Below are 27484 nucleotides of genomic sequence, written 5' to 3'. Positions count from 1 at the left end.
GCACCCGGCCTCCATGAACCCTGCACCAGAGAACCAGCTGTGCTCTAAAAGTCCCCCATCCCTTGTGACCTCTACACTCGAAGGGGACCCACCAGACTCACCGTGAAGTCCACCTGTGCATTGCTTTTTCAAGAGATCCCCACAGGGTCCTGCACCAGCTCCAAGGACTTTTCAGTAGCTCTTCCTGCCAAAACTGGAACTGTCTGAACTCCTCTGGCTAGCCCACAGGACTTCTTGATGACCTCAACCTAAGAACAAAAGGAGACATTGGTAAACGCATTGCCTGATTTTACATGCATTTTTTAAGTTTTCTCCCATTGATTGCCATGGTGCATAATTACGCACAAAAAGACCATCTTTGCTAAACTTTGAAAAATCAAAACTTACCTGACTTTGATGACCTTGGTCTTAAAAATTTAATAAAAATCTGAATATTTTAGTAAACTGGTCTCGAGTTATTCCTTTGAGTGTGAGTCTTCCTTTATTAATACTGTGAGTACAACAAATTCTTTGCACTTCTCCAAGATTGGCCTAACTGCTTGACCAAACTACCATAAAAATTAGAGCATTAGGTGGTCTAGTTTCTACCCCTGTAAACTAACGTGTGGTTGCCCGGACTCTCTGCACAGTGTGGCTGGTTTTGCACACTACATAGAGAGCCAGCCTCCTACAGAAGGCATGGCTGAAGCCAGCCCCGTTTGTAGGTGATGTTCCTTGTCTAGCAAGTTGGGCCCTTATATTATGGTCTTGTATTGCCATTGAGGGTTTTTGATGACTACAACCACAGGCCAGTGGCTGAGTGGTAATGTAAATGTCACCAGAGCCCAAAGTTGACAATGTAGGAACAGATTACACACGATTTTATAAAATTAACATGGAAATTACACTTTCTTCAAAAGGGGAAGGGTTTATTGATGACAGTAAGTGAAATACTGGGCTATTCTGTTTTGTTGACTGCAAAAAATGAAAAGTAATTATGTTGTTAATACAATGTTACAGATAAACAGGCTTTACATATCAATGCTTATTCCCTATTGAACCTAAAATGAAGGAGAGTTAAGTTTGACTGATATGGTGATAGTTAGAAAACCTAAAAAGACGCAAAATTCACAGGTTAAGATAAGCCCCCGTTGTCATCTTTCACCACCCATGTAAATCACTTAACCTATCTTGCACCTGTGTAATTAATCATTGATGAGGCTTGATAGTTCTACTTTGGGTGTTTAGATGGTTGATGTTGTGAAAGGTGTAGGTCGATCTATAAATTATATTAACCTAAATGCATTGTGTAAATATTGTGCTTCAATGAAAGTGTTTTGTGGTATAGGTTTGCAGTTTCTATGTATTATTTACAGAGAAAATAAGGGTATACATTAACATTTTAAATTCCTCTCTGAGGTTTTGGTAGCATAGCCATTTTAAATTCATCAATAAACTGTAAATTCCCTTTATTTGTAGTTTTAATGGTAATTTCATGTTATTCATAAATATTTAATGTTTTGTGTGGATGTGGACATCTGATGTATGTATGAGTGCCTGAGGGTGGGCTTGTTGGTTATGTGATGGTGTTTGTGTAATGTCTGTGTGGTTGCCTGAGTGTGTGTTCCACTTTGGGGGTGGGCGGAGAGGTGTATATGGAAAATATCACTTACCCAGTGTACATCTGTTCGTGGCATGTTCTGCTGCAGATTCACATGCTGTGCATATGGATTCCGACATCTAGTGTTGGGCTCAGAGTGTTACAAGTTGTTTTTTTCCGAAGAAGTCTTTTAGAGTCACGGGATCGAGTGACGACTCCTCTTCGGTTCCATTGCACATGGGCATCGACTCCATTGTTAGATTGTTTTCCCGCAGAGGGTAAAGGAAGGAGTGATAGAGTATATAAGGATTAAGAAAGAGATGTCAATGCAAATGTAAATGTATATACAAATGTGTTAACTTAAGCAACTACAGGTTTCCGGGGAGGAGGAAGGGTGACATTTTCCGTTCAATGGCATGTGATGCTGCAGATACACATGCTGTGCATAGACTACAAAGCAGTCTATCTTCCCAAAAAATAGCGGTGGGCAGTCTGTAGGAGTTGAAGTTGTTTGAAATAATGTTCTTAGAACAGCTTGACCTACTGTGGCTTGTTGTTGTGATAATATGTCTACACAGTAGTGTTTAGTGAATGTATGGGGTGTTGACCATGTAACTGCTTTACATATTTCAGCCATTGGTATATTTCCTAAAAAGGCCATTGTTGCACCTTTCTTTCATGTGGAATGTGCTTTGAGAGTAATTAAAAGCTGTCTTTTTGCTTTGATATAGCATGTTTGGATGCACCTTACAATCCATCTTGCTGTACCTTTTTTTGATATAGGATTGCATGCATGTGGTTGTTGAAAGCTACAAAGAGTTGTTTAGTCTTTCTAAATGGTTTAGTTCTGTCTATATAGTACATTAGAGCTCTTTTGATGTCCAATGTATGTAGAGCTCTTTCTGCCACAGAATCTGGCTGTGGGAAGAAGACTGGCAGCTCCACTGTTTGATTAATATGAAATGGTGAGACAACTTTTGGTAGAAACGTTGGATTTGTTCTTAGTACAACTTTATGTTTGTGTACTTGCAAGAAAGGTTCCTCAAGAGTAAAGGCTTGGATTTCACTTACTCTTCTTAAAGAAGTAATTGCCACTAGGAAGGCAACTTTCCATGTTATAAATTGAATTTGACACAAATTATTATTAGGCCGATCTGCCCCCAGGGGGGTCAGAAACCTCTAGGCGCCAGGGCAAATTCTTTTGGGTGTTTTTTTTTTTTTTTTTAGAGATGGGGAGCGACCCTATCAGGCAAGGGTCGCAGCCCTGGGGGGCAAATTGTATTTAGACCATTTCTGGCCCCCTTGGGGGCAGATTGGCCGATTTTAGGTCAATCTGCCCCCAAGGGGGCAGAAAGCACTAGGCACCGGGGATTTGTTTTTTGGCGCCAATGTCACGCAGGGGCAGCGACCCCGTAGGCAAGGGTCGCTCCCGGGCGGGGGGGGTTTTGGGGGTCAAATTTATTTTAGGGCATTTCTGCCCCCCACCTGGGGCCGGCTGAGCTAAAGGCTAAAATCCACAGGTAGGCACTTTGCAAAAAACACCTGTTTTCTTTCAAAAAATGTGATGTGCACACGTTGCGTTTTGGGGCATCTCCTGTCGCGGGCGCCAGGCCTACCCACACAAGTGAGGTATCATCTTTATCGGGAGACTTGGGGGAACGCAGGGTAAAAGGAAATTTGTGGCTCCTCTCTGATTCCATAACTTTGTCACCGAAATGTGAGGAAAATGTGTTTTTTTTAGCCAAATTTTGAGGTTTGCAAAGGATTCTGGGTAACAAAACCTGGTCAGAGCCCCACAAGTCACCCCATCTTGGATTCCCTAGGTCTCTAGTTTTCAAACATGCGCTGGTTTGCTAGGTTTCCCCAGGTGCCGGCTGAGATAGAGGCCAAAATCCACAGGTAGGCACTTTGCAAAAAACACCTGTTTTCTTTAAAAAAATGTGATGTGCACACGTTGCGTTTTGGGGCATATCCTGTCGCGGGCGCCAGGCCTACCCACACAAGTGAGGTATCATCTTTATCGGGAGACTTGGGGGAACGCAGGGTAGAAGGAAATTTGTGGCTCCTCTCTGATTCCAGAACTTTCTGTCACCGAAATGTGAGGAAAAAGTGTTTTTTTAGCCAAATTTTGAGGTTTGCAAAGGATTCTGGGTAACAAAACCTGGTCAGAGCCCCACAAGTCACCCCATCTTGGATTCCCCTAGGTCTCTAGTTTTCAGAAATGCACAGGTTTGGTAGGTTTCCCTAGGTGCCGGCTGAGCTAGAGGCCAAAATCTACAGGTAGGCACTTTGCAAAAAACAGCTGTTTTCTGACAAAAAATGGGATGTGTCCACGTTGTGCTTTGGGGCATTTCCCGTCGCGGGAGCTAGGCCTACCCACACAAGTGAGGTATCATTTTTATCGGGAGAATGGGGGGAACGCTGGTTGGAAGGAAATTTGTGCCTCCTCTCAGATTCCAGAACCTTCTGCCACAGAAATGTGAGGAACGTGTTTTTTTTAGCCACATTTTGAGGTTTGCAAAGGATTCTGGGTAACAGAACCTGGTCAGAGCCCCACAAGTCACCCCATCTTGGATTCCCCTAGGTCTCTAGTTTTCAAAAATGCACAGGTTTGGTAGGTTTCCCTAGGTGCCGGCTGAGCTAGAGGCCAAAATCTACAGGTAGGCACTTTGCAAAAAACACCTCTGTTTTCTTTAAAAAAAAATGGGATGTGTCCACGTTGCGTTTTGGGGCGTTTCCTGTCGCGGGCGCTAGGCCTACCCACACAAGTGAGGTATCATTTTTATCGGGAGACTTGGGGGAACATAGATTAGCAAAACAAGTGTTATTGCCCCTTGTCTTTCTCCACATTTTTTCCTTCCAAATATAGGAGTGTGTGTAAAAAAAGACATCTATTTGAGAAATGCCCTGTAATTCACATGCTAGTATGGTCACCCCGGAATTCAGAGATGTGCAAATAACCACTGCTCCTCAACACCTTATCTTGTGCCCTTTTTGGAAATACAAAGGTTTTCTTGATAGCTATTTTTTACTCTTTATATTTCAGCAAATGAATTGCTGTATACCCGGTATAGAATGAAAACGCACTGCAGGGTGCAGCTCATTTATTGGCTCTGGGTACCTAGGGTTCTTGATGAACCTACAAGCCCTATATATCCCCGCAACCAGAGGAGTCCAGCAGATGTAACGGTATATTGCTTTCGAAAATCTGACATTGCAGGAAAAAGTTACAGAGTAAAACGTAGAGAAAAATTGATGTTTTTTTACCTCAATTTCAATATTTTTCTTTTTCAGTTGTTATTTTCTGTAGGAAACCCTTGTAGGATCTACACAAATGACCCCTTGCTGAATTCAGAATTTTGTCTACTTTTTAGAAATGTTTAGGTGTCTGGGATCCAGCATTGGTTTCATGCCCATTTCTGTCACTGACTGGAAGGAGGCTGAAAGCACAATTTATTTTAAAAATGGGGTATGTCCCAGTAAAATGCCAAATTTGTGTTGAAAAATTGGGTTTTCTGATTCAAGTCTGCCTGTTCCTGAAAGCTGGTGAGTTTAGCACAGCAAACCCTTTGTTGATGCCATTTTCAGGGGAAAAACCACAAGCCTTCTTCTGCAGCCACTTTTTCCCATTTTTTTGAAAAAAAAATAAAAAATCACTGTATTTTGGCTAATTTCTTGGCCTCCTTCAGGGGAACCCACAAAGTCTGGGTACCTCTAGAATCCCTAGGATGTTGGAAAAAAAGGACGCAAATGTGGCTTCGCTAGCTTATGTGGACAAAAGTTATGAGGGCCTAAGAGCGAACTGCCCCAAATAGGCAAAAAAAGGCCTGGCACAGGAGAGGGAAATGGCCTGGCAGCGAATGGGTTAATCTTGCGTGTGGAACAATTGCAATGCAGGATGCCATCATTCCTAGAATTTTCATGACAAATCTTACAGTGTATTGTTGATTTGGTTTTATTTGTGGAATTAGATTTTTGAAAGGTTGTATCCTTTGTGTGTTTGGATACGCTAGAGCTTGTTGAGTATTTAGTATTGCACCTAAATACGGTTGTAGTTGTGCTGGTTGAAGGTTTGACTTTTGGTAATTTATGGAGAAACCTAGTGTGTGTAAGGTTTGTATTACATAACATGTATGATTTTGGCATTGTGTACGACTGCTTGATTTTATTAGCCAATCGTCTAGATATGGAAAGACATGTATATGTTGTCTTCTTAGGTAAGCTGCCACTACTGCCAAGCATGCAGTGGATACCCTTGGAGCTATTGTTATTCCAAAGGGTAACACTTTGAACTGGTAGTGCTTTCCCTGAATGACAAACCTGAGGTATTTTCTGAGCAGGGTGGATGGGTATGTGGAAATACGCATCCTGGAGGTCTAAAGCTGTCATAAAATCTTGTTTTTGTAGCAGTGGGATAACATCTTGTAAAGTTAACATTTGAAAATGTTCTGACAGGATGTAAAGATTGAGGGGCCTGAGGGTGCCATCTTTTTTGGGAATTAGAAAATATAGTGAATAAACTCCTGTTCCTATCTGAGACTCTGGAACTAACTCTATTGCTTGTTTGAGTAGTAGAGATTGGACCTCTTCTTGTAATAGAATTGTGTGTTCTGTGGATAGTTTGTGTAACCTTGGTGGATTATTTGGAGGAGTGTTTATCAATTCTAGGCAATAGCCATTGCGGATAATTGATAGCACCCAGTTGTCTGTGGTGATATTTTGCCAATGTGTGTGGAACTGCTGTAGTCTTCCCCCCACAGGAGAGGTGTGGACTGGAAGGGAGTGAGGGAAGTCACTGTTTTGGGTGTGCAGGCTGTTTAGTGGTCTGGAATTTTCTTCTATTTCTAGAGTATTGTCCTCTATATGTGCCTCTAAATCCACCTCGTTAATACTGTGTTTGGTAGGCTGGTTTAGTTAGGGAGGTTGATGCCATTGACAGCTGTGGTCTGAAACCACCTCAAAACTGTGTTTTACGAAATGACCCTCTATATGGTGTAGAATAGAGTGCACCCATTGCCTTAGCTGTGTCCGAGTCTTTTCGTAGTTTTTCTATTGCTGTGTCTACTTCTGGCCCAAAAAGATGTTTTTTTATCGAAGGGCATGTTGAACACAGCCTTTTGTATTTCTGGCTTGAAACCAGAAGATCTGAGCCATACATGTCTACGAATAGGGACTGCTGTGTTGACACTCCTAGCAGCAGTATCTGCTGCATCTAGGGCAGATCGTATTTGGTTATTTGTAATAGCTTTCCCTTCTTCCACTACCTGTTGAACCCTTTTTTGGTGTTCTTTTGGGTGATGCTGTATTATATCTTGCATCTCGGCCCAATGGGATCTATCATAACAAGCTGGTAGTGCTTGTGAGTTAGCTATTCTCCATTGGTTTGCTGCTTGGGACGCAACCCTTTTCCCTGCAGCATCGAATTTTCTGCTTTCCTTATCAGGAGGGGGTGCATCTCCTGAGGACTGACTATTTGCTCTCTTCCTGGCAGCACAAACCACAACTGAATCAGGTGGTACCTGATGGGTGATATAATCACGGTCAGAAAGTGCAGGTTTGTACTTTTTTTCTATTCAAGGTGTTATAATTCGTGCTTTCACAGGCTCGTTAAAAATTTGAGCTGCATGTTTTACCATGCCTGGGAGCCTTGGAAGGCATTGGTACGTAGAATGAGTTGAGGATAATGGGTTGAATAAAAAATCTTCCTCTAGTGGTTCTGTGTGTATTGTAACCCCATAACAGGCTGCAGCCCTAGCTTTCACCTGGTTATATACTGTAGTATCTTCAGGTGGTGATGGTTTAGAGGGGTAGCTGTCTAGGTCGTTGCTTGGGATGGGATCAGGGTCGTAAAGATCCCATGAATCAACATTGTCGTGTTGCGAGTCATACGAATGAGCTTGAGAATGCACTGGTGTAAGGCTTATCTGAGGAGAGGTAGGTAAGTGTGGAGAATGAGGAGGAGAATATTGAGGAGGTGCTGGCTTCTCTGTTTTGGCACTTTAGCTGGGGGCAGCATAGTGTCCAATTCCTCCAGAAATGCCAGCTTTCTCTTTGTTTTTAAAGGAGGTGCTGTTATGATTCTCCCGGTTTCTTTATGGATGTGGATCCTGGACTGCCTCTCATCCATAATTTGAAGTATTGGTTCTATCTTTGACTCCTCCTCAGAGGTTTTCTGGCTTTCTTTAAGTCTTTTAGAAAGTCCGTGTTCCTCTGTATATGCCGTCTTTTTCGGGATCGAAAATGATGGGGAAGGTCTCGGCTCCGAAACAGGTTTTCTTATTTTCAAGTCCAAAAAATTGTTGTTTACTGGAGTCTGAAATGAAGCTTTTTGTCGACTCTGAGGTTTTCGGAGGGGTGGTGTTTTTCAGAGCCGAACTCAAGGGTTGGTCACGAACAGTCTTTTTTCGGTCCGAGCCATGGCCTTCCGGCAGTGGCGTACCCAAGGCCTTCTGTTTTTTTTTTATGTGAGGTGCAGGGGCAGACATACTCACATGCTGGCCGGCTGTGACGGGTCTGTCTTCCTCAGATTCTTGCTCTGACTCCGAATCTCGGACTGAGACTGCTGTCTGCAGTAGTTCTTCTTCTGTTATATCAAAATGTTATCTGCTCTTCAACGCCATATCGAGCCTTCTTGCTCTTCGGTCTCTCAGAGTCTTTTTCGATCGGAAGGATCGACAGGTCTCGCAGTTTTCCTCCCGATGGTCTAGAGAAAGGCAGAGGTTGCAAACCAGATGCTGGTCTGTGTATGGGAACTTCGCGTGGCACCGAGGGCAGAATCAGAATGGAGTCTGATCCATGAGGCTCTCCACACGGTCGGCCCGAATAGGCCCGAGTTGGGCGCGCGCGCCCCGAAGGGCGTAGAAAATTGTTTCCTGATGGTACTGCTGTGTCGATGGAAGATTATTAATGCAATCGATACAATACCGGCGAAATGAAAGTTTTGTAAAGTTTTCCGAATCGAAATCTCAGAGCGAGAGGAAACACGTCCGAACCCGACGGCAGAAAGAAAACAATCTAACAATGGAGTTGATGCCCATGCGCAATGGAACCGAAGAGGACGAGTCACTCGATCCCGTGACTCTAAAAGACTTCTTCAAAGAAAAACAACTTGTAACACTCCGAGCCCAACACTAGATGTCAGAATCCATATGCACAACATATGTATCTGCAGCTGCACATGCCACTGAACATATATATATATATATATATATATATATATTTGACTTCCGTGGGCAAATAATAGGGGTAGATACCTAGTTGTCTGATGAGTGTGAGTGGAATGGTGTGGGCATCAGATTGAAAGTGGGTCTCTGGCCGTGTGCATTGGAGCTTGACCTTCTGCATGTGAACCTGCGTGGGTTGCTCATGCTTCTGATGGTGTGTGTGGACATTTAATGATATGTATTTGTGGTCAATCTCATGGCTTTTGCCGCAGCAATTTGTGGGACATGGAGCAAAAGGAAATTCACAGGCCTCTGCAGTGTCTACTGTTCACATTTAAAATAGTGGCAAGATAAACTACTAACAATAATTAGTGGGGAATGCTAGAAAAACAGGCAGCTAGCAGTAGCCCTGTTACAACTACAATATTGCCCGCTGCCCTCCTGTCCTTGGGCAAGGGTTCGTACAGGCCAGAGGAATGGGGTTAAAGGGCATTATTTAGTTTTTTTCATCTCTCTCTAGCACAGATAAAAGTACTGGAAGAGATCTGCATAATTAGGCGGGCAAACACCTACCCACATAAGCGCACTTTAAGAACAGCACCACTGTGCTTTTTTCCATTTTTCCTATCCCTCCCTATGCTTGTAGACAAAGGAAGGGGGGTGGGAGTGTCTATTATGCATACTCGTAAGTGGTATACATGCATTTAAAAAAAATATTTTGTTGTTGATAACTGATTGTTTTTCTTCTGAAAATCATGAGCAAAAAATAAAAAATAAAAAAATAAAATAAAGATGCATAACAAGCACATGTGCACATTTTGCCTTATATTGCCGGAAAGGCTGGAAACAAATTCACCAAACCACCCAGAAAAAGGAACTAAATGACAGAAAATTTGTCTTGCCATAAAAACTGTCCTGTGGTTTTGCACAACCAAAGTCTGTTATGGGAAAATCAATGTTAAATTCAACAATGACAAAGTTTGGGACTTCTTTGCTTTGGAATATTTCACCAACAGGCACCAAATTTGCCATGCTCATTGTTTGAATTTTTAACACTGTTTTCCCCTAACCTTAGTGCAAACTGGTGAATGGAAATTTGCATAAAGGAAAGAAAGGGAGACACAAAGGAAATGCTTTCTCACTTTATGAAAATACCAAACGTATAACAGCATGAAAAATATACATGTTATGCCACATTTCAGTACACAACTCCTACTCCTACTAGTGATTAAATATCCAAATGCAGTTATATATGTTATAAAATAAAACATGGAATTAAGGGTTAAAGGCATAGTTGCTTCTGCCTGAAAGTAAAGGCTGGACGAATTAAATCAAGGTAACAACCCTCATACTTCACATAATTCTCAGCATAAATGCTGAACTGCTGTGGAGACACTATGAGCCCTAGGGAGGGTACAGGGTATGAGGAAGTACACACAGTATGTATTGTCTTTCAAGATTGCTGTCCAAGGGCCACAGGTACCCTAACAGGACAACCAAATTACCTTTGGAAAACTCTCTCCAAAGATAGCGGATCAAACAATAAAGGATTAGTTCTACAGGAACCTGAGGATTGGCACCAATAGCCTCTGACACAAAAAACTGATATCCTAAGTGTCTGGTAAAACTAGATCTTTGACCGGTCTTTATTTTAGATGCATACCTTTCCATCATGCAAATAATGAATCATAAAAAGGAGGAAACATCTCCCGGAGCTGAGACATGTCCCCAAACCCCATAAGAGAGCTCACACAACAAGGAACTTGAAGAGGCTCTATGGTCGATGTTGATCTCTTTGAGAGTTTGTGTTCTTCCTAACTTTGAACTTTCAGGATTACTATATACATTATCTCAGTGAGCCAACAGGGTACGTGGACAAGACGAAATACAACCATGTTTTAAGTTTAATAGAATAAATCTCCCCTTCTCCTATATTGTCTCTGTGGTGTTGGGTGCACAAAGGCACAGTTGAGATGATCTGAGTCGCTGCAGCTGTGTTGGTAGCATAAAACAGTGCAGAAATACCAGTAAAATAACCAGCCATTATCCCAAATAAAAACGGTCCCATCCTAGTCCAAAATGATACATCAGGGTGTCTCTGAGCAAGTATAAAAGTATTACGATCTAGCAGGCAGTGTGCATGCTGGGATACAATTTAAGGGGGAAGCAGCTAGTAGGCCAATAAGTCTCAAGTCAGTGATACAAGACTGGTGCTGTGTTGGAATCGGCCCCCACTAATCAATCCTTAGAGGTGCAAGTACTTTAAACTGGCTGGTTATAACCAAGGTATTCTGTTGATGATGCACTCACAGGAATGAGGACAATTGATTCACGGGCTCAAAAGTAAGGACTGGAGAACTGGGTTATGGTCTAGCCACCGTTTCAACTAAAGGGACACAAATTCCGGACTTAAGACATGCTGCCACACATCACAGGGCTCTTCAAGAGGCCTTGAGCAAAGAGGAAAACACGTGTGTGTTTACTCTGGGGCTTGGATTAAAGGAACATTCTCCCCCAGAGTCATGAGTGGAATTGGACTAGTTGGGACCATGCAAGTACAACACCTTCAGTGCTCTAGAATGTTTTTTGCAGCTCAAACTCTGGTAACCTTGCTAGGTACTGTCCTGGATCTGTCCCTGTGCAGAAGCTTCTGGTTGCTGGGGCTTGCTTTGTCTTCCTCTTGGCAAGGACTTGATGCTCTCACATTAGGCTGTACAGTTTTCTTTTCTTTTACGGCATGTTATTGCAACATGGCCTCTACTTACAAACAGCAATTCACGGGTGTATGTTCCTCACAAATTACTCTTTGAGCGTGTGAGTTGAATCTCCAAGAAGTACAAAAAGTGTCAAATGCCAATGTAGATTTTTTTTTTTTTTAGTAAAATCAGATGCTCTCATCCAAGGTTCCCAGAGGTGATTGGAAGCAGAAACTGGGAGGCAGGAAGCACCTGTAGAGTTCCCAGGTCATGAATGGAATTTCAGAGTAAGGTCACTAGGACATTGTACATGCTGACGGTCACATCCATAGGGGAGGACAAAGGCAACATGAAAAAGATCACAATTTTGTACAGGAAGTTACTGTGCCTGTTATCGGGCACCATTTCTACTGTCACTGTCTACATAATATAACACATGCAACAAGCCTCATCATAGGTTACTCTACATACCACAGGGGAAAATAAAGACTCTGCTATTGGGGACAGCATAAACATTTCTGGGTAGAGTTAAGCAGCTATCTTCCTTCTAGGGGTAGAGGGTAAAAGGTTCTGTGACATTGCACTACAATCAGCTGCCAGCAGTAGTCCAGTATCCCATGGTCTCATAAGAGCAGTTTCCACCAATGATTGTGGAGGTGACAACTTTCAGTGCTACTGTGTGTACAACTGGCAAACATGTCAGCAAATGCAAAATATTGCGCTCACAGATTCTTGAGTCCCCTGAGGGGAAAAAAGCCTAGACCAGAATATATAAGGGTAAGCCAGATGTCATAGATATTTGCAACAAGTACAATGTAATGTAACTTGATAAGCGCCTCATAACATTCTTTTTATGGCTCAGAATCCACATCACCTAAACTCCTTTTCTGTGAAGGAGCCTGGCCATTTTCTATTTCTCACAAGGATAAAAGAATGGGCTACATGTAAGTGGTGCCAATAAAATAATTGAAGATAAGGTCACTCATGCTGTTGTAGGACTCTTTACCTTGGGGCTAAGACTGTGTAGTGTTAGGGCGGCAGCATCACAGAGTGTTGGTGACTGAGAAAGTCCCACACCCTCTGGAAGCTGTTGGCCTGACCTGCTCAGCTACCTTGCAGCACCTCACCCAGACCTAGAAAGTAAAGGTGATTTGGGGCAGGACACTCTGACTATTCAGGGAAGCTGTGGTGAACAGATCATATATTTTCTCTCAGTTACAAAAAGTCTCATACTTGCCAGGGCAAACAAAGAAATGCAAGATAGGTTTCAATGTATTTATTGAAATAATTGAATTTGATTATGAAACGTGTGTGCTGCGATGATTAGGCAGATTAAACATAATACAGTGATTATGGTTACCAGTAAAGAGGATAAACAATCCTATCATTCTGGTGTGGTTATAAAACCTAAAGATTCCTACCCAAAGCACTAATGCCGGACACCTGAGAACATAGTGGTGTTGACCCCTCTGCCTATCCCAGTCTATTAAAGGAGCCCATGCCTGGCAAAAGGGCAAGAGTCTGCTTGTTGTCTACTGGCAACCCGCACGGTTGGCTGGACAGTCAGCAAAGCTGTCAATAGAATAGAGTACATCCTCACACGGCCATGGTTGAAATGTCCTCTACTCTCCTTAGGCCTATGTGGTGTTTATATAACAAAACATGCTGGTTCGAAGAATAGGCCAGACATAATAATGCATCTGTGGTTGAGATTTCTGTCTAACTTCGAGCGCAATCAGTGTTAGAATATCAGGTACCAAACATGACATATTTGAACAGGGCACAGAGTGAAATGTGTGCAGTGGTGCTGATAAAATGTACAACACAGGCAACTATGCCTTCTCAGAAAAGAAAGCTGATTAAAATATAAAAACAACAAGCTAAAAAGTGAGCTGTGTAAAAATATAATAAAAGGAATAAAATGAATAAAAACATACATGTATTTCAAAGGGCACAGGCTACGGGCCTGAAGCTAAAACAAAGGTCCCCAAATCAGGTACTAAAAGGAACTCACAACAATGCATCACATTGGATCAAAGAATAAGAAAACTGAAATGTCTGTCTGCTGTATCATAGGAATAGAAACTTGGCCTTCTCACTCTGGGGACACTTCACTCTTTAACAACCTATCTGGTGTCTAATGGGACCCATCAGGTGAACAAGTTTCAAAATGCAGAAATACTATTGGTTTTACAGCCTTCTTCAAAATTCTATACTTGTTTGTTTTAAATTTGAGGGCATGACTTGCATGTTACAGGGTATGGACTAAATGTTGTGCATCCTCTTCCCTAAGATGAAAAATGATGTTGCCAAACTAGTTGCTGTATTTGGCCCTGTACCTCTACTTTAATTTAGGTAACTACCGCAAAAATATGTTAACTCGAAATAGGTAGACAAGTATTAGCTATTCATTAATCAGGAAACAAACATGGAGAAATCTTATGGCCCATTTATTTCTTCTGAAATATAGAAATGCTGGTGTCATATAATACAGTCCAAATATTGAGCAATCTTTGTAAGTAATATGGTTGCTTTGGCAGATGAAGCAGCCACAGTGATTTATTATGACTACTATGTACACGTAATAATAAACCTTCAAGCAATATGGTGGAATCTTGGAAACTTTAGAAGTTTGCAAGTTCACAAATAAACTTTACCTCCATTGGGGAACACCCAAAATAACAGCATTTGCAGTGATTTAGGTATTAACTGTGCGAGCATGAATTTAAACAACAATGAATGCAAGACATAATGCAGGAAACCAGAGCATATAAAAAATGCATTTAATATTTCACTACAGAAGATGCACATCTTTTTGCCAAAAACCTCTCATTTCTATTCACTGACCTTCCTTCTGTACACTGTTACAAGCACTTGAAAGATCAAAAAGTTGTCCATACTACCCTTTTGAGTTCTAAATAATTCTGTTGCAGACAATCCCCATTCTCACTACCAACAAATTCAGACTTCCTGCTATTTGCATCATTTTTTTATCAAAGTTTTTATAGAGTGTTCAGTTTTAGACACCATTTTAATGCCCAGTGGTTGCTAAATTGTTTATAGTGAAATGGTACATTATTTGCTCAAGTCATATTAAAAAACAAGACTTTGTTTCAGACTGTATACATACTAAAGCTACGAGTAAAACAGCAAACAAGAAACTGTACCAGCATTTCCTTTCAACTGACTTCTCCTACTCGAAGTTTGATTTCATCTATATCTTCAATTTATTCATGACTTTTAAGGCCATTAGAACTGAAGGCAAACAGGACTATGTCTTGCAATTTGAGAAATATTGTACAGAAAATGGATGCAAAAAGCAAATAATCTTATAACTAAAAAATACTTTTATTGAATGTCAATCATGTGTTTCTTTATTAAAATGTGCATGAATGATTGTGTGCATGTCTTGTGGTAATGAATACAATTTCCTTAGACGCTATACTGCATGTAACATCCAATGCTAATTAATATGGACAAAGAGGAACATGTTGCTTCTATTGTTTGTATCTTTCATATTTTACATTGTGCATGAATTACGCAAGCCACCTACTTTATATCTCACACTCTTCAAAGGAACTCTGACTTTGGTGTTTCCTCATATTGCACCCTAAAAGTACATAGCCTTCCCTATGGCGTTGCCTATGTATCCAGATACAGAAGAAATAGAGGCACCAATAAATTTGTCAGATTATTCAACGATCAATTCATTATCTTAAGAACCGCTCTGTGTGGTTGTGATATTTTCCACCTGCATGATTTAATTCATAAAAAAAAAAAAAAAAAAGCCAACACTTCCTGGCTCATGTAAAGGTTCCTACATTGTTGTGGTTGAAATGTCATCTCATATTGCTGATAAGAGATTTCTTATATGAGAAGAACTGAACCACAACATTGTAGGAGGAGCATCATGCCCCTCATGCTCAGTTAAATATCCATAACAGTGAAGACAGAGGGAGAATACTTTCAAGAGAGTTTGAAACTTATAAATTTATTTACAAGTGCCTGTTCTACCATTTTCAAGAAACAATCTTAACAAGATTTACTTCAGATGTGCCATTTGGCCAGGGCTACTGATCTTTGGCGATTTTGAAAAAAACCCAAATAAAAATAAAATAAACATAAGCCCTGAGCATACAACCGTGCTGAGATTCGCTTGATGACTGTATATGCAATATCATACGAATAAATTGATGTGGATGGAGGCTAAGATAACTATGTCAAGTAATTCTTAAGAAAAATAATGTATTCAATTAATTGATCGCTGAATAATTCTGGTAAGTTTTATTGGTACCTGCTCATCTTCTGTATCTGGATCCACTTTGTATCTATCTGCTAACAGGTCTGAAAAAAATAGTTTAAGCAATGACTGCTATTTGCAGAATTCTATAGTGTCCTAAATGGAAATATTCATAAATGTCCAGCTTCAAGGTTGAGAGAGAGAGAGAGAGAGAGAGAGAGAGCGAGAGAGAGAGAGAGCGAGAGAGAGAGAGAGAGAGCGAGAGAGAGAGAGAGAGAGCGAGAGAGAGCGAGAGAGAGAGAGAGAGAGAGAGAGAGAGAGAGAGAGAGAGAGAGCAAGAGTTTGAACACCATACTGTAGGAAGTTGGCTCTGTATGCACTATTTCAAAGTAAGGAATAGTATGCACAGAGTCCAAGGGTTCCCCTTAGAGGTAAGATAGTGGCAAAAAGAGATAATAGTAATGCTCTATTTTGTGGTAGTGTGGTCGAGCAGTAGGCTTATCAAAGGAGTAGTGTTAAGCATTTGTTGTACATACACACAGGCAATAAATGAGGAACACACACTCAGAGACAAATCCAAGCCAATAGGTTTTGTTATAGAAAAATATCTTTTCTTAGTTTATTTTAAGAACCACAGGTTCAAATTCTACATGTAATATCTCATTTGAAAGGTATTGCAGGTAAGTACTTTAGGAACTTTGAATCATTACATTAGCATGTATACTTTTCACATAAAACACAATAAGCTGTTTTAAAAGTGGACACTTAGTGCAATTTTCACAGTTCCTGGGGAGGTAAGTTTTTGTTAGTTTTTGTCAGGTAAGTAAATCACTTACAAGTCTCAGGTTTGGGTCCAAAGTAGCCCACCGTTGGGGGTTCAGAGCAACCCCAAAGTTATCACACCAGCAGCTCAGGGCCGGTCAGGTGCAGAGGTCAAAGAGGTGCCCAAAACGCATAGGCTTCAATGGAGAGAAGAGGGTGCCCCGGTTCCGGTCTGCCAGCAGGTAAGTACCCGCGTCTTCGGAGGGCAGACCAGGGGGGTTTTGTAGGGCACCGGGGGGACACAAGTTCACACAAAAAGTACACCCTCAGCGGCATTGGGGCGGCCGGATGCAGTGTAGAAACAAGCGTCGGGTTTCCAATGGAAATCAATGAGAGATCAAGGGATCTCTTCAGCGTTGCAGGCAGGCAAGGGGGGGCTCCTCGGGGTAGCCACCACCTGGGCAAGGGAGAGGGCTTCCTGGGGGTCACTCCTGCACCGGAGTTCCATTCCTTTAGGTGCTGGGGGCTGCGGGTGCAGGGTCTTTTCCAGCCGTCGGGAAATGGAGTTCAGGCAGTCGCTGTCAGGGGGAGCCTCGGGATTCCCTCTGCAGGCGTCTCTGTGGGGACTCAGGGGGGACAACTTTGGTTACTCACGGACTCTGAGTCGCCAGAGGGTCCTCCCTGAGGTGTTGGTTCTCCACCAGTCGAGTCGGGGTCGCCGGGTGCAGTGTTGCTAATCTCACGCTTCTTGCGGGGAGTTGCAGGGGTCTTTAAATCTGCTCCTTGAAACAAAGTCGCAGTTCTTTTGGAGCAGGGCCGCTGTCCTCTGGAGTTTCTTGGTCTCTTGGAAGCAGGGCAGTCCTCTGAGGATTCAGAGGTCGCTGGTCCTGGAGAAAGCGTCGCTGGAGCAGGGTTCTTTAGAAGGCAGGAGACAGGCCGGTAGGACTGGGGCCAAAGCAGTTGGTGTCTTCTTTCTTCTTCTGCAGGGGTTTTCAGCTCAGCAGTCTTCTTCTTCGGTAAGTTGCAGGAATCTAAATTCTTAGGTTCAGGGGAGCCCTTAAATACTAAATTTAAGGGCGTGTTTAGGTCTGGGGGGTTAGTAGCCAATGGCTACTAGCCCTGAGGGTGAGTACACCCTGTTTGTGCCTCCTCCCAAGGGGAGGGGGTCACATCCCTAATCCTATTGGGGGAATCCTCCATCTGCAAGATGGAGGATTTCTAAAAGTTGGAGTCACTTCAGCTCAGGACACCTTAGGGGCTGTCCTGACTGGCCAGTGACGACTCCTTGTTTTTCTCATTATTTTCTCCGGCCTTGCCGCCAAAAGTGGGGGCCGGGGCCGGAGGGGGCGGGCAACTCCACTAGCTGGAGTGTCCTGCGGTGCTGGCACAAAGGGGTGAGCCTTTGAGGCTCACCGCCAGGTGTGACAGCTCCTGCCTGGGGGAGGTGTTAGCATCTCCACCCAGTGCAGGCTTTGTTACTGGCCTCAGAGTGACAAAGGCACTCTCCCCATGGGGCCAGCAACATGTCTCTAGTGTGGCAGGCTGCTGGAAACAGTCAGTCTACACAGATAGTTGGTTAAGGTTTCAGGGGGCACCTCTAAGGTGCCCTCTGGGGTGTATTTTACAATAAAATGTACACTGGTATCAGTGTGCATTTATTGTGCTGAGAAGTTTGATACCAAACTTCCCAGTTTTCAGTGTAGCCATTATGGTGCTGTGGAGTTCGTGTAAAACAGACTCCCAGACCATATACTCTTATGGCTACCCTGCACTTACAATGTCTAAGGTATTGCTTAGACACTGTAGGGGCACAGTGCTCATGCACTGGTGCCCTCACCTATGGTATAGTGCACCCTGCCTTAGGGCTGTAAGGCCTGCTAGAGGGGTGACTTATCTATACCTGCATAGGCAGTGAGAGGCTGGCATGGCACTCTGAGGGGAGTGCCATGTCGACTTACTCGTTTTGTTCTCACCAGCACACACAAGCTGGCAAGCAGGGTGTCTGTGCTGAGTGAGGGGTCTCCAGGGTGGCATAAGATATGCTGCAGCCCTTAGAGACCTTCCTTGGCATCAGGGCCCTTGGTACCAGGGGTACCATTTACAAGGGACTTATCTGGATGCCAGGGTGTGCCAATTGTGGATACAAAAGTACAGGTTAGGGAAAGAACACTGGTGCTGGGGCCTGGTTAGCAGGCCTCAGCACACTTTCAATTCAAAACATAGCATCAGCAAAGGCAAAAAGTCAGGGGGTAACCATGCCAAAGAGGCATTTCCTTACACATACAAAATACACTCAACAACAAACAATTAAAGAGGGTAGATCTGAATCCAAAGTTTAAACCAGTAATCATATTTACTTATACATGTATGCTACACTAGATTTTCAAGTACTTAATCAAGACATAATTAAGTGTAGCAAAAGATATGCAGCTAGTTATTCACAAATGTTCAAGTTTTTAAGTACTTATTCTTAGAGTTAATGGTGTGAAATTTTAGTTTTATCAGCAAACACAGGCATCAGTAGTTGAACAATCTATTCACTGGAATGTTTTTGGGTAAAAATACACCACAATAAGATATATGAAATAGTAATAAAATAAACAAAAATCACTATATAATAGGTATATATTTATTCGGTGGGTTACAATGCATATCGTGTTGCAGAACAGGTGATGATAAAATGTTTTCGCTTTTTGTGAATATTTAAATTTTACTTTGTTATCAACTACAGACAACTTATATTTAACGTCTAAAACTTTGAAACATAAGCTATTGATCTCTTCAACTGTGAGCAAACACAAAGGTGACTTGCATCAAGGGACAACATAGAAAATTGTATCAACAATAAGCTAGTGAACATAACCAAGAATGTGCAACACTGCAGTGCCTCAGATCATTAGCAAAATAATTACTAGAAGGTAGCCTGGCTAAGACTGAGCAGCATGTTGTAAAAGCTACAATGCTAGCAGGGAAGTTTAAAGTAAACAACAAAACGCTTTATACGTTAGGGTTTTGTTTTGGTTTTTCATGTCAAGGATTATAATAAAATAATACGATTCTGCCTGCCTACAGGAATAATCAGACAGCATGCAAGACTACATAAACCGTTCTAGAGCCATTGCAGTTACGAGTATCATAAGCTATACAATGTGCACTGCAAAGAAGTGGAGGATTTAAAAGTGTACACAATGTTAACAAAAATATCTGTTATATTAAACACAAAAAAGCAATTTTGCAACAAGCTTGAGATACGGATTTCTTACCTGGTCCAGCTGACCTGGTCATACAAAGCTTAAACGCAGGAGAGTGGGCACCATTTAGAAATGCTGCTATTTTCACAAACAAATGAAAAAAGTCACTGCTCATGATTAAAGTAGGGCCCGTCACATGCGATAATTATCACATCTGATAAAAATCAGACAGTAGGGTGTTCGGAATTTATCGGATACAACAATTATTGCAAATTTCACCTTTCTGGGGGATACCTTGTGGAGTTTAGAGCTTAGTGCACCAAAACTCGGATGTCCCAGTAAACACCAGGCCTTTTCTCTTTGTTGAAACCCAGATGGTTGTACCATCCGAAGTTTAATGAAACAGCTATCTTGGGTGGGGGTGGGGAGAGTGGGGGGAGGGGGGGGGGGGATGGGTGTGTGTAGGGGGAGGGGGACACTGCATCACTTGTCAGATTCGTCTACGGAAATGTAGATGTCTAAATATAAAACATCATGGAGGTAGTTTAACAATTTACATGGGACATATTTTCAGTAGTCCGAGGCAATGAAAACTGCATGTTGATTGATCAGACAATTCTAGGCAGATACTTGTACTAAACAGCAAGATATGCAACTACAAAATATAAGGTACATCCAGACAATGTAGCTAAAATATTCCTGGCTATTGTCGAGGGCGACAGAAGCAAAAATTGACTGCTCCTTATGAAGTACACACCAGTTACAATAAATATTTTCTTTAGGGAAAGTTGTTTAAACACATACTACTGGAAGCTTTAAACACATACCTCTTCACCATCAGAGAGCATTTTGGAAATATGCCAACCTATCAAAATAAGCGAATACAAATTAATTTTGTCTTGTGCGCCCCATGTTTGTTGCCATGTGGGTTGTCGAGTATGCAACGGTCTTCCATGGGGCTGGCACAGAGTTTACATTTTATCAAGTGATGTCTTGAAGGAACACTACTACTCCTACATCTGGATGGTCTGAAAATACATTATAAGAAGTAAATTCCGAAAAATGTGTTAAAAAGGTGTCATAACTTTTTTTTTTTTACAATTGTGAACCAATATTTTAGGGAAAAATATGCTATCAATATTTTACTGTCCACAATTCAGCACGAGTATAGATTTAGCAACTGCATGAACGGGATAGGAGACACAGCTTTGCGCTAAGACAAACCAAGTGAAGCCACATTTTGGAAAAGATAATTCATAATCAACAAGGACAGGTAGATGTGAGCTTCAAAATCTTAGGATAGGGATTAACAATGCAGTCAGGGACAAAAATGTATGCAGATTTAAGGGGAGTTGTGGGGGCCAATCCAAGATCACGCTCTATAGAACAGACTGCTGATTTCAAGACTCCACGTCATTTGATCTGAAAGCTATTAATAAACCTGTGTTGAATGTTAACGTTAAAACAAAATGCTTGGTAGAATATTAATTTGTGTGTATAGAAGAACAAAGATATAAATTAAACCAATCCTGCACTAAAACACATCCTGTTTTGCATAACTATCACTGTTCTTACCGAGGAACAGACATTACCTACTTGACATCACACCTAGGATTATGTAACAACTGCAATTTACCAATTTAATGCATGTATAATGTGTAATTGTTTAAGTAACTCTCCCAAACCACCCATTTACAGATTATAGTTAGAGATTTGAAGTATGCTATTTTTACCTGTGCAATGGAACAATGGACATATGAATATATGAAAATAGGAATACTGTACCCGATTCACAAGTGATTGTGCTGTGACCCACTCATCGAGTAATCCTGGTGTACTCCTGAATTCAGGAGTAAGCCAGGAGTACTTCAACAGTAAGTCACACCTACTTGATGCTACGTTTTTGTGAATTGAAACCATGTGATATAAAATGTATACAACACTTATTATTGCAACACAATCTGATTGTTCTTGCTACTTGGGGAAGAGGCGACATACAATCAGCATTTTTTTTAAAGAATACCCCAAATGGCACAATTTAAAGGGGGACACAAGACCAACATTAACGTAAAGGGCCCATCGTTCCTGCTCACTAGGCACAACCTCCAGCACTGGCAGCCTGCTTTGAGATTCTGTTTAACTTTACAATCCGTCAGGTGACATACTGAGAAATCAACAAGGAGTGCAACTCCACCAAATGGATGGACATTTTTCAAGTTACTCTAATCCTGGATGCAAAAACAAAAGCCGAGTTTGAGGACAAAGGAGAATATGTTAGCATATTTTAGCATTTACACAAAATTTCACCCAGGTCCAAGTGTTATCTAAAAACTGTCAGTCCCATAAAAGTGGTTGCAACAAAAATCAGCAACAAGACGGTCAAGAAAAAAGCTGGGTATCAAACAGGCTGCACACACCTTACACATCCTGGCTATGCTTACATAACATATTAATTGAAACAAATGTGGCCAAATTAGGACACACCAGTGACAATTGAGCTTTAACTCTTCCAGAAAGCTTTGCCCAGTGCACCAACACTGCACAGCCTCGTTCACCTGTGAAAGCATACAATTCAATTTCCTATGCTGTTTAAACACATTATGCCTCTGCATGTCCAACATAACTACTACTAGTCTCATTTATTGAGTCAAATTTCTACACTCAATCAGTGGAATAATTAAAAATACCCAATGTATTGAAATAAACGCCTTTATCTTCAGGGTGATACTGAAAGGGCAGCTAAACATTCTGCTAACTTTACTTCAGAGCATAAGCGAATCGCTCCCTATAATGGTACAGTTTTCCTCACTGGAGTTAAGAGCAATTGTTGAGTAAGCAGCTGTGACTGTTCAGTCAGAAGTGGCTTTATGGTTGCACGTGGAAGGCATTTAACACCATCAGGCCACAAAAATAGTTGGAAATGTGTGTACGTAGATGCACGTCTGTTTTGGAGTTGTCAAAGGATCCAAAACTATTCCTGTGTACCTCCGACTGTTGAAGATTCCCAGGAGTAGTCACATGCCTAATTATTTATGGACACAGAAATATATGTCTGCATGAGGAAATGTCATACTCAAGTGCTTTCGTTTTTCTGGCATTTCTTATTCTCAATACTTTAACCTACGAAGAAACTCTTTGTTCACACTCCACCAGTTTGGGAGCAGTTCACTAGCCCTTCAACATCCTTAAAACAGATTTACTCCTACATGACAGCAGCTAATGTACATGTTTGTGAATACCCACAAATCTGTGGTTTGTGGACCTTCACCACACCCTGAATGCCCACAAATCCGCCAGTGTGCAATATGTAGAAGGAATTTCCTGTGTGAGCAAATCCATTCACAAATGCAAATTTACATTCACATACAAGTAAGTAGACTAACATTCGTACATTAGGCCATATGCCTACCTAGGTGAGATGTAGAAGCGCTAATACCTCTTTGAATTGGGTTCTGTGATATTTGGTTAGCAACCACTCTAATTATTTTCAGCTGGGCACCCTTTCCTATTCGAGGAATACACCACACTCTAGGCAATAAACTACAGAATAGGTCTCAGGTTAATGCATATTTGCCATTAGAAAGCCAGAAGTTTCCACTCTACTAAATTCATATTGTAAAACTGACCAAACCATGACGACCCGTATGGCTCTCTGCACTGGTGCAAACTATTGGCATGCTTTTTTTCTCTGCATTGCACACTATGTACAAGATAGCACAATACTGTCGCAGAGTTTTTTCTGTTTCAGCGTTAATGCCAGCTAGACTAGAAAAGTTATGACTGAAGCTGAAAATACTTATCAAATCCGAAGCACTTGCTCAATAAATGCCAACATACTTTCACGCTTAACGGCTCTCTAATGCACATATCCATTTTCAGCCAAGCCTTCGACTTTATTAACATTAAAAATCATGCTCCTGAACATTACCCGATTTGTATTAAAAAAAAAAAAAAAAAAAAATCAATCTTATGGGAAATGAAAATTGCATTTAAAAACTGTCTAACATGCAATACTTCTGTACACTCTGATCGTCAACAGTGTGAACGCCACAAAACCAGGAGAAACCTTCAAACAAGAATTCTTAAGAAAATATATTTTCAAGTTAAGAAAGATACTCTAGCATTTCCACAAAAAAGTATCTTTATACATAGCATTTGTTTCAAAGGTAAAACAAGACTGCAAATCAAAATACAGCCTCAACAGTAACCTTGGACTGTGCAACACAGAGAAACGAGGAAGTCTTTAACACTCATAACATGGAAATCATTTCTCAGTTCAAGTTTATTAAAACTGCAGCAGTACAAATGCTCCATCCAGACTGAAGATTATCAAAAAGAAAAGAAATGAAACAAAAGTCCACATACAAAATGAATGTTCTTCAATTGTGTTCCCAAACCTCTGACCTATGTCGAGACAAGGAGAGCACAGAAGTCTGTAAAATTCACTCAACCGCTCCCTTCACCATCTGACGTAGGACTAGCTGCACAATCCTTTGGAAGATCCTGGCTCTGCTCGCTCTCATTGTTTTTGGATAATATGTACATATCTTTGTCCGGTGACCTGGTTTCTTCTATCTCCATATTCCACTGTGAAGATGATTGGATGTCTCTCTCTATGCTACTTTGCTTATTTTGAGAGTCTGAATATGTACCCAGTATGTGGTTTTTCTCTGCATTTACAGGGTCAATACCATCAACGCCTTCAGAAGGCTGTATCTGTTGGCTTTCAGTGTCATTTTTTTCAGGAGGACTTATAGTGTCTTTATTTTTACTATTTTCTTTGCTACGTTTTTGACTTTCTGGGCTTTCGGAGTGAAACCTTCTTCTATTCTCTTTGATGTGCTTTTCTGGTGATATTTTTCTGCTCCTGCTTCCTGATCGATCTTTTCTTTTTGTTTCAGTACCTTTGTGTTTTTGCTGATCTTTACTTTTACTTCGCTCTCTGTCCTTACTTTTGGATCGTGTCCTTTTACCATTTTTTAGGTGATCCTTGCTTATGCTCCGTGCTCGTTCCTTACTTTTGGACTTGGCTTTCTCCTTGCTTTTTGATTGTTCTTTACTTCTGCTTCGTCCTCGTTCTTTACTTTTTGACTTCGCCCTCTCTTTGATTTTGTGATGGTCTTTACTCCTACTTCCTTCTCGTTCTTTACTTCTTGGCCTAACTCCATCTTTTTTGCTTGAGTGGTCTTTACTTCTACTTGTATGGGTACTCTCTTTGCTCGTCACATGATCTTTACCTCTACTGCGTTCTCGTTCTTTACCTTCTGAATAGTTCTTTCCTTTATTTAACTGGCCTTTACTTTTGCTTGACTCGTGCTCCTTGCTTTTTGACCGGGCTTTTGACTTATTTGATTGTTCCTTGCTTCTACTTCTCCCCCGTTCTTTACTTTTCAGCTGAACAGATTCCTTGTTTTTTGTCTGGTCTCTGCTGTGATGCCTCTCCTTACTTCTTGACTTAGCCCGCTCTCTATTTTTCGGCTGATCCTTACTTTTACTTTGGTCTGTTTCTTTGCTTCTAGATCTTGCTCTTTTCACTTTGTCACTGCTTTTGCTGGGCTCAGTGACTCTGCTGTTGGAACTATGCTTTCCTTTTGTTGATTCTCGCTCCCTGCTTCTCGACCTACCACGTTTTTCCTTCTCTGGTTCCCTGCTCTTTTTACAGTTCTGCTCATTGCTTTTAGAGCTAGCTTGTTTTGACTTCTCCTTATCTTTATCTTTACTGCTTTCCCTATCTCTTCCTTTGCCATCAGAGTGCTTTTCCTTTTCTTTACCCCTCTCGTGATCTCGGTCTTTACTTCTTGATTTCATTCTCTTGTCCTCGTGCCGGCTATGCTTGGATTCACTAGCCTTACTTTTCACATTTTCTTTGCTATTACTTCGGCTTTTTGACCTGGCTCTTTTCTTTCCTTTGCTTTTGTTATGCAGCTCTTCCTTTTCCGTTTGCCTTTTGTGTTCTCGGTCTTTACTGATGGATTTATGTTCCTTCGGTTTTTTTGGCTTTTCAACTCTTCGGGTTGGGCTTACAGATAATTGCTCGTGTTCTGATGTTTTCATTTCTTTACTTTTGACTGGACTTTTTTCATTTTCTGTCTTGTTCTCATTCACTTCACCTCTAGAAAATAAATTAGAGAAAATGTACTTGAATGTTTTTTTATGTACCTAGTGCTATTAAGATACACTATCTATGCATTTATTATGCACAACTATCTATGCATTTATTATGCACAACCTTTTTAGTTTGCAAACTTACACAGAGCTGTGCAAGTCATCAATAACACACAAACATTAAAACACCTTTAACAAATATGATGCAATATTCCCTTATGTTTAGTTCCATCCCTTATGTCGATTCCATGAGATGCATATGATTATAGCTGTACTCTAGGCCATGCGTATTCAAGTTATTTAAAGCTATGTTTAGCAATCCAGTAATGCAGGATCTGCAGTGACACATGTACTCAACGTTATGAACCTTTCACTTCAAAATGCAGAGGTTATATCTCAACCTCTAACAGTGACTGTCCCATGTGAATATGTCAAATGAGAAAAGGTGTCTTCGATTGGCATACATTAAGTACACTGTGCTTGGTCACAGTACTGCTGAAATCCATCGCAAAATATTTCTGCAATTCTACGAAAGTGAGAGTCAGAGGGAGGGAGAAAAGGGGCAAGGAAGGGGAAAAAAAGAGGGCAAAGGAAGCAAAAACAAGGCCAGGGATGCAAAAGCAAGGAAAGGGAGAAGGATTCATAGTGTGTGTTTTTGTGATTGAGAGCGAAAGACACAAAAAAGAGAACACAAAACAGCTAGGGATTCACTTGACATTGCCACTCACTAGCAATGCCGTATTAACTGGCTGATACTTTTTTAGGCCACAAACGTAGTCACAAGACGCAGCAGAGTGCTTTGCATAGAACATTTGTATTACAGCCGAGGCATCTCAAACATGGGGTGCCGAAGAGTATTGTGCAAGGTGTTTGTGCAAATGATAACCGGCACGCAAAAGGGGGCATTCTAACAAAGTCCTTATATTTGTACATCACAAATGTTTATGCAATTGCGCATTGTCTACATCACTCACGTATTTTAAACTTGAGAAATAGGGATATGAAGTGATTTGCCCACAATCAAATTATATTTGGTCAAGTTCTAAGTCAGAATTGCAATCAATCTCTTCACTAATTCTCTTCCCGTTGAGAGAAATTTAATAATTTACCGTAACTATGTGCGTACTTTCCTGCATGCACACAAAGCCCTCTCCCCCAAACCTAGTAACAGGCAATAATTGTAATAATCCATCGCTCGCACCGGGATTTGTAAAGTAGTATGCACTGTAAAAAAGCATTTGCAAAAACCCTCAAAATCTGCACTCAGCGTTATGACTTGTACGCATGGCTGTGTCACTCTCCATGTGCCTGCGTTCCTGAAGATGAAGGGGCCATTATGGCACCAGCCCAATTAATTATGGGCACGTGTCACCCAGACATACATACAGGGAGTGCAGAATTATTAGGCAAGTTGTATTTTTGAGGATTAATTTTATTATTGAACAACAACCATGTTCTCAATGAACCCAAAAAACTCATTAATATCAAAGCTGAATATTTTTGGAAGTAGTTTTTAGTTTGTTTTTAGTTTTAGCTATGTTAGGGGGATATCTGTGTGTGCAGGTGACTATTACTGTGCATAATTATTAGGCAACTTAACAAAAAAAAATATATACCCATTTCAATTATTTATTATTACCAGTGAAACCAATATAACATCTCAACATTCACAAATATACATTTCTGACATTCAAAAACAAAACAAAAACAAATCAGTGACCAATATAGCCACCTTTCTTTGCAAGGAC

The 27484-nt window shown here is 41.2% G+C and overlaps 1 protein-coding gene across 6 annotated transcripts in view; it reads right to left on the bottom strand.

Moving 5' to 3' along the window:
• Positions 1 to 23895: 23895 nt before the first annotated feature.
• The window catches only part of PPIG (peptidylprolyl isomerase G), a 243413-nt gene continuing 239824 nt past the window's right edge, over positions 23896 to 27484 (bottom strand). For all 6 annotated transcript variants that reach the window (XM_069225296.1, XM_069225293.1, XM_069225295.1 and 3 more), the window contains one exon: positions 23896 to 25743. In XM_069225296.1, the coding sequence (XP_069081397.1) occupies positions 24078 to 25743 (1666 nt within the window). In that variant the 3' untranslated portion in view covers positions 23896 to 24077. The remainder of the gene's footprint in view (positions 25744 to 27484) is intronic.

This window comes from Pleurodeles waltl, chromosome 3_1, assembly GCF_031143425.1.
Source record: "Pleurodeles waltl isolate 20211129_DDA chromosome 3_1, aPleWal1.hap1.20221129, whole genome shotgun sequence".
Lineage (NCBI taxonomy): Eukaryota > Metazoa > Chordata > Amphibia > Caudata > Salamandridae > Pleurodeles > Pleurodeles waltl.
The sequence above is the reverse complement of the archived record's forward strand: the minus strand, read 5'-3'. Positions and strand labels throughout refer to the sequence as shown.